General features: G+C 44.9%; 1 protein-coding gene across 22 annotated transcripts in view; it reads right to left on the bottom strand.

Annotated features, from left to right (window-relative positions):
* LOC101932594 (metastasis-associated protein MTA1) overlaps positions 1 to 18924 on the bottom strand; it is a 384146-nt gene that overhangs the window by 158729 nt on the left and 206493 nt on the right. The window contains exon 1 of one of the 22 annotated variants that reach the window (XM_065555727.1): positions 4364 to 4512. The exons of 20 other annotated variants lie outside the window; for them this stretch is intronic. In XM_065555727.1, coding sequence (XP_065411799.1) covers positions 4364 to 4409 — 46 coding nt within the window. In that variant the 5' untranslated portion in view covers positions 4410 to 4512. Of the gene's footprint in view, positions 1 to 198; positions 612 to 4363; positions 4513 to 18924 lie in introns of those variants that run through there. One more of the 22 variants, XM_065555731.1, reaches the window with a different exon arrangement.

The raw sequence follows: 18924 nt of genomic DNA, 5'->3' as shown, positions 1-18924 counted from the left end.
ACTAAAGAAAACAGAATTATTCCTAAAGTCATTCTCTCTCTGTTCCCCTATAGGCATCTCCTACAAACGTCCTCAGCCTCCAACTGCCTGGCTTTCTGCTACAGATTTAAGGAAACATATCCTCACATTTTCCCTCAGTGTAAACAAGGTAATAAAAATTAAAAAAAAAATTAAATTAAAGATCCCAGCTCCACCTACAGTTAGGTCTTGTCTTCTGACCTCAAGGAGGGTTTTGTCCAGTTGAGTCACTTGAATTTTCAAATATGAGAGAGGGAAAGTGCTGTTCAGTAGGATTCAACAGGATTACCTCCCTTCTCTAAGGCAGTGGTGATAGTACCATTGCAGTTAGGGTCACGTCAGTCCTGCTGGGCTTGGAACCAGCTGAAGATACTTCCTCTTCCTCTGTACTGAGTTCCTTAATTAGTTTTGACCATATAGAATCTCTGTGTGCAGCTTGTTTTACTGTTAGGAGCTAGTGGTGTTCAGTACTTCTCATCCAGTTTTTTCAGGTCTGAGTTTCCTAGTTTACCTTTGAGTAAGCTCCAGGCAGCATTCTGACAGTTAATGAAGAAAGCCAAAACACCTTTTAGATTTGGCACCTCTCAGCTTCACATCCTTTGACCAGGGCCACTCAGACCTAAAATTTACCTCTGAGAACAGCAGCGTTGTTCTTAGCTGTCAACCCACGAACAGCTGCCCTGAGTTAACTCTGATGACTATCGTGGAGGTTTGCCCTACAGCTCAGCAGAGCTAGTACGGGGTCTTTTTGTTGTAGAATTCTCTAATATCTACTGTTTTCTCTGCCACTGCATTCCTTTGTGGGTGGTGAAGACTAGAGTTAATGTCCTTGATGTACTATATCCCCCAAAGTTGGAATTCAGAACTGGCAACTTATGGCCCATTGTCAGAAAATATTTCCAGATGTCAAATTGAGAAAAAATCCTTTTAACTTTGCTAAGCCCTGTTTACCGGTGGGTCTAGCACAGGGGTGGTAAAACTATGGCCCACGGGCCAGATCCGTCCCATGGCACCGCGCGGCTAAGACAGGCTCCGTGCCTGCCCTGGCTCCACGCCATTCCCTGAAGCAGCCAGCACTACAGCCCTGAGGGAGAAGAGGGGGTAGAGGGCTCCATGCACTGCCCTCATCTGCAGGCACCGCCCCCCGCAGCTCCCATTGGCTGGGAATGGGGAACTGAGGCCAATGAGAGCTTTGGGGGAGATATACGCAGGCGAGGGCAGTGCACGGAGCCCTCTGCCCCCCCTCCACCAGGGGCCACAAGGACATGGTACCAGCTGCTTCCAGGAGCAGCATGGAGCCAGGGCAGGCAGGGAGCCTGCCTTAGCCCCGCTGCGTGCCGCTGCCACTCTGGAGCCTATCAAGTTAAACAGCGCCGGGCTGAAGCCCGCACCCCAAACCCTCCTGCACCCCAACCCCTTGCCCTGAGCCCCTTTCTGCACACTGCATCCCCTCCCCACATCCTGCACTGCCTCCTGCACCCCCCCCCCACTGGCCCTGTATGCAATTTCCCCATCCAGATGTGGCCCTCGGACCAAAAAGTTTGCCCACCCCTGGTCTAGCAAGAAGTAGACTTCTTACAAATCTAGAAAAATAGTGGTTACCAAACAGCCATGTCTCCTCCTCCTCTCTCTCTCTCTCTCTCTCTCTCTCTCTCTCTCACACACACACACACACACACACACACACACACACTCTCTCTCTCTCTCTCTCTCTCTCTCTGTTCTTTTCCAAAGCCTATTGGGTAGCCCTGTGGCAATGGGAAATTCTTTGAGTTGTGTTTGTCAGGTCATTCTGCAAAATCCATGTTTTCACCCTACAAGTGGGCCATCACACAGACATTAGGGCTCCTTCCAGCATTTCTGAGGGCTTAATATTCCTCATGTATCCTTTACAAGGACTTAAGAACACAGTACAAATGCTATACGTAATCAGACCTTCATCTTCAGAAAGTTCACCTTTCATTACGTAAAAATCATAGACTGGATGCTAAACCTCTGATAAGTAACTAAGCTAGCCATAACCTTGGTTTCCGGTGGTGTATCAGCCCAAGAAGCTATTTGAAGCAGTTCTGTAGTGAGAGTGAGTGGATACACTAAGTAGCACATCTGTGGGCTTCTACATATCCCACGCCTCTGGAGAAGCTGGGTGTTCACTAGGGCTCCTCGGTGCAGTGTCAGTCACCTCTATGGTCTTTCTAACAAGGTGGACAGTCACCTATGTGCCTATTCTGCAATACATTTATATCTCAAACACATGAGCAATCTCTGGTATTTAATATGTATCTTGTTTAGGTCTATACTGTTTATTAAAAATACAAGCACTTTGTTGTCTGTCACCAACATGACATTATCAAGTTCATGCAAGTGGCCTGTGACTCTCTTACATGGCCACATGCTTGCTAGACATTCTCTCCCTTTGAGCACATCTGCTCTTGGAATCTGAATGCATAATAGGTCAAGATTTGCAAAGCCCTCTAGGGTATTTAGCCCTACAAATGTTCTGGGGCTAAGTCTTCTAGTTGACTTTGAAAATTTCAAACCAATATTTTTCTAAATCATATTCCAATTGCTCAATTTCTACTGATTCTGTAACTAGAGTAACAACCCATCAATACCATAGCTACCAGCATCTGTAAAAAGAACTGTAGATCATAAAATACCAATATTGGGAATGTGGTCAGCAGATATTTTAAAACCCCACAAGTGTGCCTCTGTGCTTTATTCCAAATTCACATGCAGTTTTAAGCAATTCATAAAGGACTTGGCCTTTTGAGAATGATGAAGTATGAAGATTCTCCAGCATTCAGCCATACAGAGGAACAGCCCCAGTTCTGATACATTGTAGGAGGCGACCTTTCAGCTATGGCTTTGTTTCTATTGCTAACCTCACCCCTTCTTTATCAATCCTATGTCCTAAGAACCATAGCCAGTTTGTTGTCACATATATTTTTATCTTTTTAATTTTAGTCCCGCATCCTCTGTAGCCTTCAGAACTTGCTTTAGCCTTAGGTTAAGTTGTTCCACAGGCTTCCCTTACCTATGATGTCATCCACATAAACCTTCATTCCCTGCTGGCCGCATCGAATCTCATTTCTCTTTGGATGATTTCTGAGACATTTGAAATGCTGAACAGGAGGCAGTGAAAGCCATATCTGCCAAGTAGCGATACAATTGTCAGCTTGTCACTGCCAGGATAGAGTCGTACTTGCCAGACTCCACCAGCTCTATCTAGTGAGAAGAATACTATTGCATCTGCTCAATTAGAGCGGAAGCCCCTAATTCTCCCCTTCAGTACAGCTATTTTGTGTTGCTCTGGTGGCACAACACAGCCAGAAAGTAGGCTTAACCATCTACCTGGGAATGCCCAGGTGGCACAGCACTGGGGCAATGACTCTACACTGACTCCCCCATTCCCTCCCACCCAAGGTTCCAATGTAGGGGCATTCAGGCAATCCCCAGATGTTGGAACAACTTCTTGGGATTATAAGCAGCAGGGTGTCATTGACACCAACTTAGACTGCTGTATGTAGCACCAGGAACTAAAGTGGCCCTGAGCCAACTCCACAAGAAAGAGGCTGCAAAGGTGATGAAAACTTAAGCCACCTCTCTCCCCGACTTCCCACCATCCCTGGTCCTGCATCAAATGAGAAGAATATACCTCTCCCCCCACCTCCAGTTTTATTTAGCCACTTCTGTACAAATAACAGTATGCCCCTATCTTTTCATAATAGGCACTATAGTTGCACAGCATTCTGTTGGCTCAGTAATGCACGATCACACTATTCTCTCTCATTGCTCATTCTGAGAAACAGTGAGATTTCTTCTGTGCATTTGTGTGGGGCCTTTCTGAACAGACGTGGCTTAGTCTAGGTGGGTACGGATAATGGGCCCTATAACAAACGTGATTCCCCCCCACACACCTAGACTGCTTGCTGTTGTGGCTAGTATTGGCTTTAAATTGCCCAGACAACTTATGTCTCCCTGCACTAATGAACAGGACCCTGAGTTTCTCTAATTTAACTGGAATGATCTTACAAATTGTTACAAGTCATCTCCACTCCTGAATTAGTTTTAAATTTAACACTAGTGCAGCTCTTGACTTTAACAGCACTACTCTGTTTATAAGTGCTTTATTTGGATACAGATCCCAGGAAATCAGCATCACCAATCATAGTGCTTGGGCTATCTCCCCAATAATTGCATGTCTATCACAAACTGATACTTCACTTTCCCCAATCATTAAACTATTTAACACCACCAGTCCTCCTAGTACAGATGCTTGTGGGCACCCATTAACCTCTTTTCAAGTTGCAAATGACATTTGTTACTACTGTTCGATTCCTACCTCCTCGCTGATTTCTAATCCTTGACAAACACCATCTGTGGACCATATTCCTTTTTACTATCTGCCTCTGTCCAGAGACCTACATCCATTCCTCTCTAGTGAAGATCCAACAACTCTCATCTACATCATGTCAGCTCCATCTTGGATTGCTGCAGTGTGCTCTACCTGTGACTACTTCTAAAGTCCACTTGGGAGTTCCTTCTAATGGAGAACACAGCTGCCCATCTCCAGAGAGTCACAGACAACATGGATACATAACACCTGCACTCAAGTCTCTGCCCTGGCTTTCTTGCTTTCAGCTGCAGCTCAGGGGGGGATCTTGTTATCTGAGAGGCGCCTCTCACTCCATACTCCACCATGGCAGTTAAAATCAGTGGGGATGTTGTCACCATAAGTTCCCAGAGCTGAACTTGCTTATCTGAAAGAACCTGAGCTTCCACTAAAATGCAAGATAAGGTTATTTGGTTTAGCTTTTATATGAGTTTTGTTACCATACGTTGGACATTTGCTCCTGGAAAAGTGATAGTATTATTGCTAACATCCACTTAACCTACTGCTGGTGCTATACACCTAGTACAATTCGTGTAAGCAGTAGCAGTGGGTGAGAGTGGTATTCATTTTGGGCTGTTTTATGTCAGCTATTTGTTAAAATTCTGTAATAAAACTCCTAGCTGGCATGACAAGACGTGTTTAATACTTTTTAGCAAGCACATGATCACTCTTGTCATACCAAGGAGGAGGAGCCAACACCATGTTACCTGCCACCTCTTCATTTACTGCTAGCAAGTGCCCAGTGACCACTGTTTTGAGAATCTTTGGGAGTATTTTTGTGCAGTTACCACAGATATGTTATACAATTGCAAATGAGAGGAGCTGGTCCTTGCGCTCATCAATGGAAGGGAAGGCTGTTCTTGGGCTAGGGGAATCCCCTGCTGGCCTGTTGGACAGGGCAAAAGGGCATGGCCCAGTATTTGTCATTAAAGCTCTGTTGACAGAAAACATTCTGTTGAGACTTTGTATGTGGAGTCTCAGACCTGTGAATCTTTTGAAAGGAAAAAACCCGTGTGGCCTTTTTCATAGAGAAAATGAACGTGTGCACCTCCTGGGGAAGGACTATTTTGTGGATAAGTGTTAGACAAAAAATACCTTCTCTCTGAGAGCCCCTTCCAGAGTGAACTCTAGACCTGAAACCTTTCCAGTGAAAACCGTGCATGCACACCAAGGTGTTTGTGTGGAGAAAGCTTTCAGGTAAATTGACTCTTGCCAATTAACGGCAGCACCTTTGTTATGCATTGACCTCCATATCCCTCGTTCCATCCCACCCCTCAGGCAGAACCAAGCTTATGGTCCCTGCAGTACATGCCCCCCCTCCTGACCCCATCCATGTTTCTTCTGACAACCCCAAGGACAGTTGTCCATTCATTGTTCCTAAGGCACATATCATTTCATGCTGAATGCCTGGACTACAGCAGCAGAGAGGGAGTGTGTACTGACTTTTGGATGGAAAATGGAGGTCAACGAAAATGATTAGGGGCTGGGGCACATGACTTATGAGGAGAGGCTGAGGGAACTGGGCTTGTTTAGTCTGCAGAAGAGAAGAGTGAGGGGGGATTTGATAGCAGCCTTCAACTACCTGGAGGAGGGTTCCAAAGAGGATGGAGCTCAGCTGTTCTCAGTGGTGGCAGATGACAGAACAAGGAGCAATGGTCTCAAGTTGCAGTGCGGGAGGTCGATATTGGATATTAGGAAACACTGTTTCTCTAGGAGCATGGTGAAGCACTGGAATGGGTTACCTAGGGAGGTGGTGGAATCTCCATCCATAGAGTTTTTTAAGGCCCGGCTTGACAAAGCCCTGGCTGGGATGTTTTTATTGGTGTTGGTCCTGCTTTGGGCGGGGGGTTGGACTGGATGACTTCCTGGGGTCTCTTCCAACCCTAATCTTCTGTGATTCTATGAAGGGCCTGGCCACCAGACGGGAGAGGACCAGGCACACTTCGGTTCAGGATATTTTTAAATGCCTAGGTCAGTATGCACTGAACTCTCTTCATCACTTACACTATATCCAAAGCAAGACAGAGCACTGGACAAAAAAGCCAGAACTCTGATTTGGACTCCATGTACGGTGTACATCCAGGGAAGAACCATGGCTGACACTTTCAAGAAGCCCAACTCCCATTGAATTTAAATGTGTTTTGGTGCCTAAATCCCTTATGCTCCTTTGAAAATCTCTGCTCAGATGACTTAGGCTTGAGCCAGTCATCAAATTTAAAGGAACTACAGCTTTCACACTCTTACAGGGAATGTCCAGAATTTGAACCCCAGACCTGAATTTAAGGTCTTGTCTACTTGAAGAAGATGCTCCAGTTAAATTCCAGCAAGGTGTGAATTTAACCTGATTTAGTTAAATTGGTGCAATCCCTGTGTGTATGGATACTTATTTTGGTTTTAGAGAGGCTTAGTGCAGTTAAGCTGAAATTTCATAGAACCATAGGGTTAGAAGGGACCACAAAGGTCAGCTAGTCTAAACCCCTGCCAAGATGCAGGATTTGTTGTGTCTAAACCATCCAAGACAGATGGCTATCTAGCCTTCTTTTGAAAACCTCTCATGAAGGAGCTTTCACAACCTCCCTAGGTAGTCTGTTCCATTGTCCTACTGTTCTTACAGTTGGGAAATTTTTCCTGAGATTTAATCTAAATCTGACAGGTTTCAGAGTAGCAGCCATGTTAGTCTGTATCCGCAAAAAGAACAGGAGTACTTGTGGCACCTTAGAGACTAACAAATTTATTAGCGCATAAGCTTTCGTGGGCTACAGCCCACTTCTTCGGATGCATATAGAGTGGAACATATATTGAGGATATATATACACACACACATGCAGAGAGCATGAACAGGTGGGAGTTGTCTTACCAACTCTGAGAGGCCAATTAAGTAAGAGAAAAAAAACTTTTGAAGTGTTAATCAAGATAGCCCAGTACAGACAGTTTGATAAGAAGTGTGAGAATACTTACAAGGGGAGATAGATTCAATGTTTGTAATGGCTCAGCCATTCCCAGTCCTTATTCAATCCTGAGTTGATTGTATCTAGTTTGCATATCAATTCCAGCTCAGCAGTCTCTCATTGGAGTCTGTTTTTGAAGTTTTTCTGTTGTAAGATAGCCACCCGCAGGTCTGTCATTGAATGGCCAGACAGGTTAAAGTGTTCTCCCACTGGTTTTTGAGTATTATGATTCCTGATGTCAGATTTGTGTCCATTAATTCTTTTGCATAGAGACTGTCCGGTTTGGCCAGTGTACATGGCAGAGGGGCATTGCTGGCACATATCACATTGGTAGATGTGCAGGTGAATGAGCCCCTGATAGTATGGCTGATGTGATTAGGTCCTATGATGATGTCACTTGAATAGATATGTGGACACAGTTGGCATCGGGCTTTGTTACAAGGATAGGTTCCTGGGTCAGTGATTTTGTTCAGTGATGTGTGGTTGCTGGTGAGTATTTGCCTTAGGTTGGGGGGTTGTCTGTAAGCGAGGACAGGTCTGTCTCCCAAGATCTGTGAGAGTAAAGGATCATCTTTCAGGATAGGTTGTAGATCTCTGATGATGCGCTGGAGAGATTTTAGTTGGGGGCTGAAAGTGACAGCTAGTGATGTTCTGTTATTTTCTTTGTTGGGCCTGTCTTGTAGGAGGTGACTTCTGGGTACTCGTCTGGCTCTGTCAATCTGTTTTTTCACTTCAGCAGGTGGGTATTGTAGTTTTAAGAATGCTTGATAGAGATCTTGTAGGTGCTTGTCTCTATCTGAGGGATTGGAGCAAATGCAGTTATATCTTAGAGCTTGGCTGTAGACAATGGATCGTGTGGTGTGTCCTGGATGGAAGCTTGAGGCATGTAGGTAAGTGTAGCGGTCAGTAGGTTTCCGGTATAGGGTGGTATTTATGTGTCCATCGCTTATTAGCACAGTAGTGTCCAGGAAATGGACCGCTTGTGTGGATTGATCTAGGCCGAGGTTGATGGTGGGATGGAAATTATTTAAATCATGATGGAATTCCTCAAGGGCTTCTTTTCCATGGGTCCAGATGATGAAGATGTTATCAATGTAGTGTAAGTAGAGTAGGGGCGTTAGGGGACGAAAGCTAAGGAAGCGTTGTTCTAAATCAGCCATAAAAATGTTGGCATACTGTGGGGCCATGCGGGTACCCATAGCAGTGCTGCTGACCTGAAGGTATATATTGTCCCCAAATGTGAAATAGTTGTGGGTGAGGACAAAGTCACAAAGTTCAGCCACCAGGTTAGCTGTGACATTATCGGGGATACTGTTCCTGATAGCTTGTAGTCCATCTTTGTGTGAAATATTGGTGTAGAGGGCTTCTACGTCCATAGTGGCCAGGATGGTGTTTTCTGGAAGATCACCGATGGATTGTAGTTTCCTCAGGAAGTCAGTGGTGTCTTGAAGATAGCTGGGAGTGCTGGTAGCGTAGGGTCTGAGGAGAGAGTCCACATAACCAGACAAGCCTGATGTTAGGGTGCCAATGCCTGAGATGATGGGACGTCCAGGATTTCCAGGTTTATGGATCTTGAGTAGCAAATAGAATACCCCTGGTCGGGGTTCTAGGCATGTGTCTGTACAGATTTGTTCCTGTGCTTTGTCAGGGAGTTTTTTTAGCAGATGGTGTAGTTTCTTTAGGTAATCCTCAGTGGGATCAGAGGATAATGGCCTGTAGAATGTGGTGTTAGAGAGCTGTCTAGCAGCCTCTTGGTCATATTCCAACTTATTCATGATGATGACAGCACCTCCTTTGTCAGCCTTTTTGATTATGATGTCAGGGTTGTTTCTGAGGCTGTAGATGGCGTTGTGTTCAGCATGGCTGAGGTTATGGGGCAAGTGATGTTGCTTTTCCACAATTTCAGCCTTTGCACGTTGACGGAAGCAATCTATGTAGAAATCCAGTCTGTTGTTTCGACCGTCCAGAGGAGTCCACGCAGAATCCTTTTTTTTTTTTGTAGTGCTGGTAGGGGGGATTCTGTGGGTTAGTATGCTGTTCAGAGGTATGTTGGAAATATTCTTTGAGTCGGAGACGTCGAAAGTAGGATTCTAGGTCACTGCAGAACTGTATCATGTTCGTGGGTCTGGAGGGACAAAAGGAGAGGCCCCGAGATAGGACAGACTCTTCTGCTGGGCTAAGAGTATAGCTAGAAAGATTAACAATATTGCTGGGTGGGTTAAGGGAACTACTGTTGTGGCTCCTTGTGGCATGTAGCAGTTTAGATGATAGTTTAGTGTCCTTTTTCCTTTGTAGAGAGGCAAAGTTTGTCCTGTAAATGGCTTGTCTAGTTTTTGTAAAGTCTATCCATGAGGAAGTTTGTGTGGAAGGTTGGTTTTTTATGAGAGTATCCAGTTTTGAGAGCTCATTCTTAATCTTTCCCTGTTTGCTGTATAGGATGCTGATCAGGTGGTTTCGCAGTTTCTTTGAGAGTGTGTGACACAGTCTCTCAGCATAGTCTGTGTGATATGTACATTGTAATGGATTTTTTACCTTTAGTCCTTTTGGTATGATGTCCATCTGCTTGCATTTGGAAAGGAAGATGACGTCTGTCTGTATCTGTACGAGTTTTTTCATGAAGTTGATGGATTTCTAAATCTGCTGTGCCATAGTTTGTTCCCAATGGACTTAAGCTAAACTGGAAAAAAAAACATTCTTATACTGAAAAAATAGTAGTCTAGATAGCTGTTGTCTAGCATTTTTGATCAGTAGGTCTCAACACACTTTACAAAGATCAATATCATCATCCTCATTTTACAGAAGGGGAAACTGAGGCACAGAGCAGTTAAGTGGCTTGCCCAAGATCACCCAACAGGCCAGTGAGAGAACAGGGAATAGAATCAAGTCTCTTGAGTCCCAGTCCAGTGCTCTATTTGCTAGGCCACACAGGGTTTATACAAATTTAACTAAATCCATTTTAAAACTCATTTAAGTTAAAACAGTGCAACTTTCCTGTGTAGACAAGGCCTAAGACAGACTGCTTTATCAACAAGACACTGTGTTGGAGCCTGTGTCCCCCATGTGAAGGATTTTATAAATTAGTCTGGAGAAATATTTTATAAGATTTAAAGGTACCACCTTCCCCATCTCAGTTGGTTTGCCCAAGATTTAATCTCAGGACCCCTGGCAACCAAGGTCCCCTGACACAAGTTGCTCCCTCTCAAAAGAATGAGACCAGTTTTTCAACTGGCTATGTGTGCTCCTCAGTTAGCTTCAGCAGCAGCAACCTTTGGCCTCATGTAGCTTCAGTGAATTACGCACTGCCTATAATCTTTTAAGTAACCTGGAGGTGATAATTAAAGAAAACTAACATCACTCTCACCTGTGAGTAGCTAAGGTTGTGGTTGCTTTGTTATAAGTCCTATTTTGATTCCATTTGAACAGTACCAGAACTAACTCCATCCACCTGAAATATTGGTCATACACCTCTGCTGGAGAAGTTTTAAAATTTGCTTTTGCAAGTGTGAGGCTTGTTGGACAACAACATATTCTTGATTTGTACATCTGAGAAAGCCAAGTTATTTCAACGTTTTGAAAACAGTTTGATTTTTTGTTGTCATGGGAATATTGTACCTTGGAAACGGTTGTCCTCCATGAGGACTGGTGCCTTTTACAATGTTTTGCAGTGTTTGGGAAATTACTCTTAGAATGGGTCTATATGTTTTCCCAAATTCTCAGTAATCCATGAGCATCCTGCAGACTTTAGAAGCTATCCAGGTGAAACCCTAAAAAACAAAGCAAGCAATCTAGACCATTTCCTTGTGAAGAATCTTCAATCCAGACTGCCAAGAGCACTTCAGTTCATTTTTCATTAAGAAAATCCAGGAATTCCCCCATCACACACACACACCTAGCTGTACTTTTGCTCCCTTCCACATCAGTCAATTCTTGACAGACCTCAGACTGCATTTCCTATACCTTAACTAGCAATTTCTCCTTCTTCTCACCCGATGATGCCAGGAAGCAAAGGTCAGTGAGTTTTCTACAGCCGATATCATTGGCTCTGTCAGCAGCACCATTCAGAGAACTGACATGACCCCTTCTGTGACTGAATACACCTCTGTATTCACACCTTGCATAGTAGTGTAATAATCTTTGTACAAGGTAGGCTTTGTAAGGTATTATCTGAAACCTCAATTTGCTGGTTCATATTGTCTTCATAAAATATGTGTGGCAACACTGTATGTGAAATTACAAGATTCCCCTGTATAGAGCGGGCAGGCAGAGATAGCTCAGTGGTTTGAGTATTGGCCTGCTAAACCCAGGGTTGTGAGTTCAGCCCTTGAAGTGGCCATTTAGGGAACCTGGCAGAAAAATGTGTCAGGGACAGTACTTGGTCCTGCTGTGAAGGCAGAAGTCTTTCAAGGTCCCTTCCAGCTCTATGGGATAGGTATATCTCCATATAATAAAAAAATATTAACCCATCTTCCACAGCCCTGCCCAGGCAGAAGTCAGGTCTGTTCTAAACAAAGGAAGGGTTGTGTGCTTGCCTTAATTTGCATTTAGGTAGTAAACAGAGTCATCAAGCAGGAAGCTCTAACAGGTAAAAAAATCAGCATGGAACATCCTTCCACAGAGACTCTTTGTCCTCTGGTACACCAATGGAAATGTTTTACAAGAAGGGAACTGAAACTATAAAAATGAAGAACAGCACCCCCCTCTCTCTCCCTGTCTGCCTTTGGCACTGCACCTAAGATGACAAAGGAGAACCACCATTGGATTCTGGGGCAGAGGGGTCCTGACCTGAAGAGTTTGGTCAGTAACCTTGCTGGAAGCATACGGTGAGAAATTTGTCTTGAATCTAATATAGTTTGCTAAATTAGCACTAGAAAGCATTTTAATCTATTTTTCTTGTAACCATTTCTGACTTCTATGCCTCTTCTACTTGTACTCTCCCTCTTTGTACTTAATAACTTTGTTTTACTGTTTTATCTAATTCAGTGTGCTTAAGTTGAAGTGTCTGGGTAACTCCATTTAAAGTAATAAGCAGATATATTATTCCCTTAAAGGAATAATGGACTTAAAATATTTGTACTGTCCAAGAGATGGCTGGGCAGTACAGGACATACATTTCTGACAGAAGATCCAGGACTGGGGCTGTGTTGGGGTCACCCTGCAGTATAACCAAGATTGGGGAGAGACAGGGTGTAGCTGGCAGGCTGCAGATACACACAGACACTCAGAGTGTGGCTTGCATATGGGAAGGCTGTTTGTGAGTGGCCCACGTGGGAGCTACTTCAGCAAGCCATTGTAAGGCACCCAAGATTGCAGGGCAGGGATGACGCAGCCACCCCAGTTGTCTGAATATCCTCCCTTTGACACCTGAGTCAATATAACATACCCAACTCCTCCTGGAGGAGACAAAGTACTAACAGAAGGGAAGGGAAAAATCCTTGCAGGTACTCCTGGGTGCCGAAGAATCTGGTCTAAAATGTGATCCCTGCTCTGCCTAGAGAGGGAGGGTGAAGCATCCTCCCCCATCCCCAATAAATGTCAACCTTTGTCAGACGTGGCTCTCTAGTCCGGTACAGTGAGAACAGCAGGTGCAGTGCCCTAAGCATCCGGACTAGTTAGGCTCTATTGCAACACAAATACTCCATGATATTTAATGTATTTTATTCCATCACAAAAACACCCCATTACAGAGGAGCATTAAGGCTGCAGAGTAAAGCACTCATAATCAAATCGCCACTGTTAAGGTGGCCCATGCAGCTCTTGTCCCTGACTCACTCAATATGCAAATTGGATGGTACAGAGTAACTTACTAAACAGTGAGGATCAAAAAATCAATTAACACATGGTTAGAAAGGGTTAAACATCCTGAAAAATAAATAACTCACAAAAGATATGTGGGGAGAGAATGTTTGTGTTTTTGTGTGTTTACATATTGTGACAAAGTTCCTCCTCTGCCTTTTGGTGGGTCCTACACTTTTTGGCAGATTTGCTCACCTCAGAGGTTCATGGCAGCCCTCAGTTTGGCCGCTTCTGCTAGGGGCTCAAACCTGCCGTTCACTCGGTTAACCTCATCACTGGCCAGCATGGGGGGAATGGAGAACAATCCCCGCAGTCTCTGTGTCCCACCTAGTCGGTCGCGGACAGGCCAGATCCCTTTCCAAATTAGACCTTCTCTTCTGGTGTTTCTCATAGACCAGGTCAACTCCTCCTGTGTCTGATCAGGAGTTGGGGGGAACCCGGGCCCACCCTCTATATCGGGTTCCAGTCCAGGGCCCTGTGGATAGCAGCTGTCTACAATGTCCCCTGTATCAGCTGCGTGATAGCAACAACTCCTTAGACTACTTTCCCATGGCCTCCCCCCAGCACCTTCTTTATCCTCACTGCAGGATCTTCCTCCTGGAGCCTGATCATGCTTGTACCCTTCAGTCCTCCAGCAGCACGCCCCCACCCCCCCTTGCTGGGAGGTCCTTTTTAAACCAGGTGTCCTGATTAGCCTGCCTGCCATAATTGATTCTAGTAAGTTCTTAATTGGCTCCAGGTGTCTTAATTAGCTTGCCTGTCTTAATTGGTTCTAGCAGGTTCCCGATTGCTCTAGGGCAGCCCCTGCTCTGGTCACTCAGGTAACAGAAAACTATTCATCCAGGGGCCAGTATATTTGCCTTCTACCAGACTCCTGTACCCCACTGGTCTGGGTCTGTCACAATACGAAAGAGTAGGGTCAACAATGTAATCAACAGTCCTGGTCTATGATGTATTCTGATAATTCAGAGGTCAAAAGAAGATCCTATCATTTAAATGAATTGTAAACATGGGATATCTCTGTATTCATCTCTCTTTGATAGGTATAGCAAATAATCTGTGAATGGTGGAGGAACACGCAAATTGCTTTATGTTAATTCTATGAGCTAAGTACCGGTCATGGACCTCCTTCAAAGTCATCCTAATTACCTTTTGAACTCCCAATTTGTCAAAAGACATGAAATTGTATAAAAGATCCTTGGGTCCTGATTCTGTCATCTCAGATCTGCTTCGGCTTCATCAGGGGAAGTCTGAGTCGCAAAACTGAGGTCCCAGTTATGTTGGTATGACCTGAATATGATATTTGGACATTGGACCTGTGAACTATTTCTGAAAGAACTCATTGCAACTACAAAGCTCACCATCTCTGCTATGAATCTAAATCTCAATGAATTGAACTCATGTCTGTATGTATATTGATCTTTTTACCAAACCCTCTCTTTTGTGTTTTAATAAAGTTTAGTTTAGTTAATAAGAATTGGCTGTAGTGTGACTTTGGGTAATATCTGAGGGCTTTATAAAGCAGCGCACAAGCGACCAGGGGCTGCTAACAGGGAGTTTCACAAGGGAGTTCTCCAGGTGAAGGAGGAGCAATACAGCACCCTTTTGGGGTAAGTGACTGTCTGTAGTGTGTGTTTGTTTGTGTTTGAGGGTTACTTGCTGTGTGCTGAGCTTGTGTTTGTCAGTCTGTTTGTTTGTTTTGGTTGTTTGAAGGACCGTGTGCTGTGGCTGGCAGTTGAAAGGTTTGAAAGCTAGAAGCCTCTGGTAAGTGGCTGAGCCTTCATCAGTGGGCGGGGCATTCATACAGGCCAGGGCTTTATAAAGCAGCGCACAAGCGACCAGGGAGCTTTGTGAACAGGGGCTGCTAACAGGGAGTTTCACAAGGGAGTTTGGAAGGGGAGCAGGAAGGGGGCGAGGGTCCCTTGCTGGTTCCATCTGTTTTCTCTTGATTCCCCTTAATACCTATAAAGCAACTACATTCATAACTTTTTGCTTAAACAACCCTTTCAGCTGACAGGGGGCTGCAGACCGGAGTTTGACAGAGGGAGGCTTACGATGGTTAGGAAGACCCGCAACACCTGTGCCAGCACTGCTACTGTCTCCTCCACCTGTGCCTGTAGCCAGACAGAGTGCCTAAGCATGGATGCCTCTACCCAGATCCTGGTGTGGTTTTGCAAAGACTGTAACTTGCAATTTCCACTTACTGATATCCAGGCTGGGGGGACCATCCAATGTGAGAGGTGCCTGCTGGTGGAATCTCTCAGGCAGCAGGTGGGAGAGCTACAGGAGGAGGTGGCTAGGTTGAGGAGCATCCAAATCCATGAGCAAGTCCTCGACAGTGTCCATGTGGAGACAGCTCAGGTAGCTGTCCCAGTACACAGGACTGCTGATACACCACTGGTGGAGGAGGAGATGGCTCAGGGTGGACACTGGCAGCTGGTTACTTCTGGCAGCAGGCAGCGCTCCACCCTTGCTCCGAACCCTCCTGCCGTGGTTATAGGTAACCGTTATGCTCTTCTTGATACAGGAAAGAAGGAATCACTCCCTACAGTAAAGGAGGAGAAGCCTCGTACCCCTAAGGCTGGAAAGTCTGCTGCCACCACTGCGAATAGGAAACGTAGAGTAGTGGTGGTCGGAGACTCTCTGCTGAGGGGGACGGAGGCGCCCATCTGTCGCCCTGACATTTCATCTCGGGAGGTATGCTGCCTGCCGGGGGCCCGTATCAGAGACGTTACGGAGGCATTGTCGAGGATTATCCAGCCCTCTGACTACTACCCCATGCTACTCATCCATGTGGGCACAAATGATACTGCGCGGTGTGACACTGAGCAGATCAAGAGTGACTACAGGGCTCTGGGAGTATGGGTGAAGGAGTTTGGAGCGCAGGTGGTATTCTCTTCAATTCTTCCTGTCAAAGGTAGGGGCCCGGGCAGAGACAGATGCATCATGGAGGTGAATGCCTGGCTGCGAAGATGGTGTCGCCAGGAGGGCTTTGGCTTCCTAGACCACGGGATGCTATTTGAGGAAGGACTGCTAGGCAGAGATGGCGTTCACCTTTCGAGGAGAGGAAAGACCCTATTCGGCCACAGACTGGCTAACCTAGTGAGGAGGGCTTTAAACTAGGTTTGACGGGGACAGGTGAGCAAAGCCCACAGGTAAGTGGGGAATATGGAGACCGGGGAGATGGGTCGGAAACAAGAGGGAGTGTGGGCTATATTGGCAGAGAGAAAGGAGAGTCAGGACAAAACTGGGAGGAAAGATCAAACCAGTATCTTAGATGCCTATATACAAATGCGAGAAGTATGGGGAATAAGCAGGAAGAACTGGAAGTGCTAATAAATAAATACAACTATGACATTGTTGGCATCACTGAAACTTGGTGGGATAATACACATGATTGGAATGTTGGTGTGGATGGGTACAGCTTGCTCAGGAAGGATAGACAGGGGAAAAAGGGAGGAGGTGTTGCCTTATATATTAAAAATGTACACACTTGGACTGAGGTAGAGATGGACATAGGAGACGGAAGTGTTGAGAGTCTCTGGGTTAGGCTTAAAGGGGCAAAAAACAAGGGAGATGTCATGCTAGGAGTCTACTACAGGCCACCTAACCAGGGGGAAGAGGTGGATGAGGCTTTTTTCAAGCAACTAACAAAATCATCCAAAGCCCAAGATTTGGTGGTGATGGGGGACTTCAACTATCCGGATATATGTTGGGAAAATAACACAGCGGGGCACAGACTATCCAACAAATTCTTGGACTGCATTGGAGACAACTTTTTTTTTCAGAAGGTTGAAAAAGCTACTAGGGGGGAAGCTGTTCTAGACTTGATTTTAACAAATAGGGAGGAACTCGTTGAGAATGTGAAAGTAGAAGGCAGCCTGGGTGAAAGTGATCATGAAATCATAGAGTTTGCAATTCTAACGAAGGGTAGAAGGGAGAACAACAAAATAGAGACAATGGATTTCAGGAAGACAGATTTTGGGAAGCTCAGAGAGCTGATAGGTAAGGTCCCATGGGAATCAAGACCGAGGGGAAAAACAACTGAGGAGAGTTGGCAGTTTTTCAAAGGGACACTATTAAGGGCCCAAAAGCAAGCTATTCCGCTGGTTAGGAAAGATAGAAAATGTGGCAAAAGACCACCTTGGCTTAACCATGAGATCTTGCACGATCTAAAAAATAAAAAGGAGTCATATAAAAAATGGAAACTAGGACAGATTACAAAGGAGGAATCTAGGCAAACAACACAGGAATGCAGGGGCAAGATTAGAAAGGCAAAGGCCCAAAATGAGCTCAAACTAGCTACAGGAATAAAAGGAAACAAGAAGACTTTTTATCAATACATTAGAAGCAAGAGGAAGACCAAAGACAGGGTAGGCCCACTGCTTAGTGAAGAGGGAGAAACAGTAACAGGAAACTTGGAAATGGCAGAGATGCTTAATGACTTCTTTGTTTCGGTCTTCACCGAGAAGTCTGAAGCAATGCCTAACATAGTGAATGCTAATGGGAAGGGGGTAGGTTTAGCGGATAAAATAAAAAAAGAACAAGTTAAAAATCACTTAGAAAAGTTAGATGCCTGCAAGTCACCCGGGCCTGATGAAATGCATCCTAGAATACTCAAGGAGCTAATAGAGGAGGTATCTGAGCCTCTAGCTATTATCTTTGGAAAGTCATGGGAGACGGGAGAGATTCCAGAAGACTGGAAAAGGGCAAATATAGTGCCCATCTATAAAAAGGGAAATAAAAACAACCCAGGTAACTACAGACCAGTTAGTTTAACTTCTGTGCCAGGGAAGATAATGGAGCAAGTAATTAAGGAAATCATCTGCAAACACTTGGAAGGTGGTAAGGTGATAGGGAACAGCCAGCATGGATTTGTGAAGAACAAATCATGTCAAACCAATCTGATAGCTTTCTTTGATAGAATAACGAGCCTTGTGGATAAGGGTGAAGCGGTGGATGTGGTATACCTAGACTTTAGTAAGGCATTTGATACGGTCTCGCATGATATTCTTATCGATAAACTAGGCAAATACAAATTAGATGGGGCTACTATAAGGTGGGTGCATAACTGGCTGGATAACCGTACTCAGAGAGTTGTTATTAATGGTTCCCAATCCTGCTGGAAAGGCGTAACGAGTGGGGTTCCGCAGGGGTCTGTTTTGGGACCGGCTCTGTTCAATATCTTCATCAACGACTTAGATATTGGCATAGAAAGTACGCTTATTAAGTTTGCGGATGATACCAAACTGGGAGGGATTGCAACTACTTTGGAGGACAGGGTCATAATTCAAAATGATCTGGACAAATTGGAGAAATGGTCTGAGTTAAACAGGATGAAGTTTAACAAAGACAAATGCAAAGTGCTCCACTTAGGAAGGAAAAATCAATTTCACACATACAGAATGGGAAAAGACTGTCTAGGAAGGAGTACGGCAGAAAGGGATCTAGGGGTTATAGTGGACCACAAGCTAAATATGAGTCAACAGTGTGATGCTGTTGCAAAAAAAGCAAACATGATTCTGGGATGCATTAACAGGTGTGTTGTGAGCAAGACACGAGAAGTCATTCTTCCGCTCTACTCTGCTCTGGTTAGGCCTCAGCTGGAGTATTGTGTCCAGTTCTGGGCGCCGCATTTTAAAAAAGATGTGGAGAAATTGGAAAGGGTCCAAAGAAGAGCAACAAGAATGATTAAAGGTCTTGAGAACATGACCTATGAAGGAAGGCTAAAAGAACTGGGTTTGTTTAGTTTGGAGAAGAGAAGACTGA

The sequence above is a fragment of the Chrysemys picta genome, chromosome 8, assembly GCF_011386835.1.
Source record: "Chrysemys picta bellii isolate R12L10 chromosome 8, ASM1138683v2, whole genome shotgun sequence".
Taxonomy (NCBI): domain Eukaryota; kingdom Metazoa; phylum Chordata; order Testudines; family Emydidae; genus Chrysemys; species Chrysemys picta.
The sequence above is the reverse complement of the archived record's forward strand: the minus strand, read 5'-3'. Positions and strand labels throughout refer to the sequence as shown.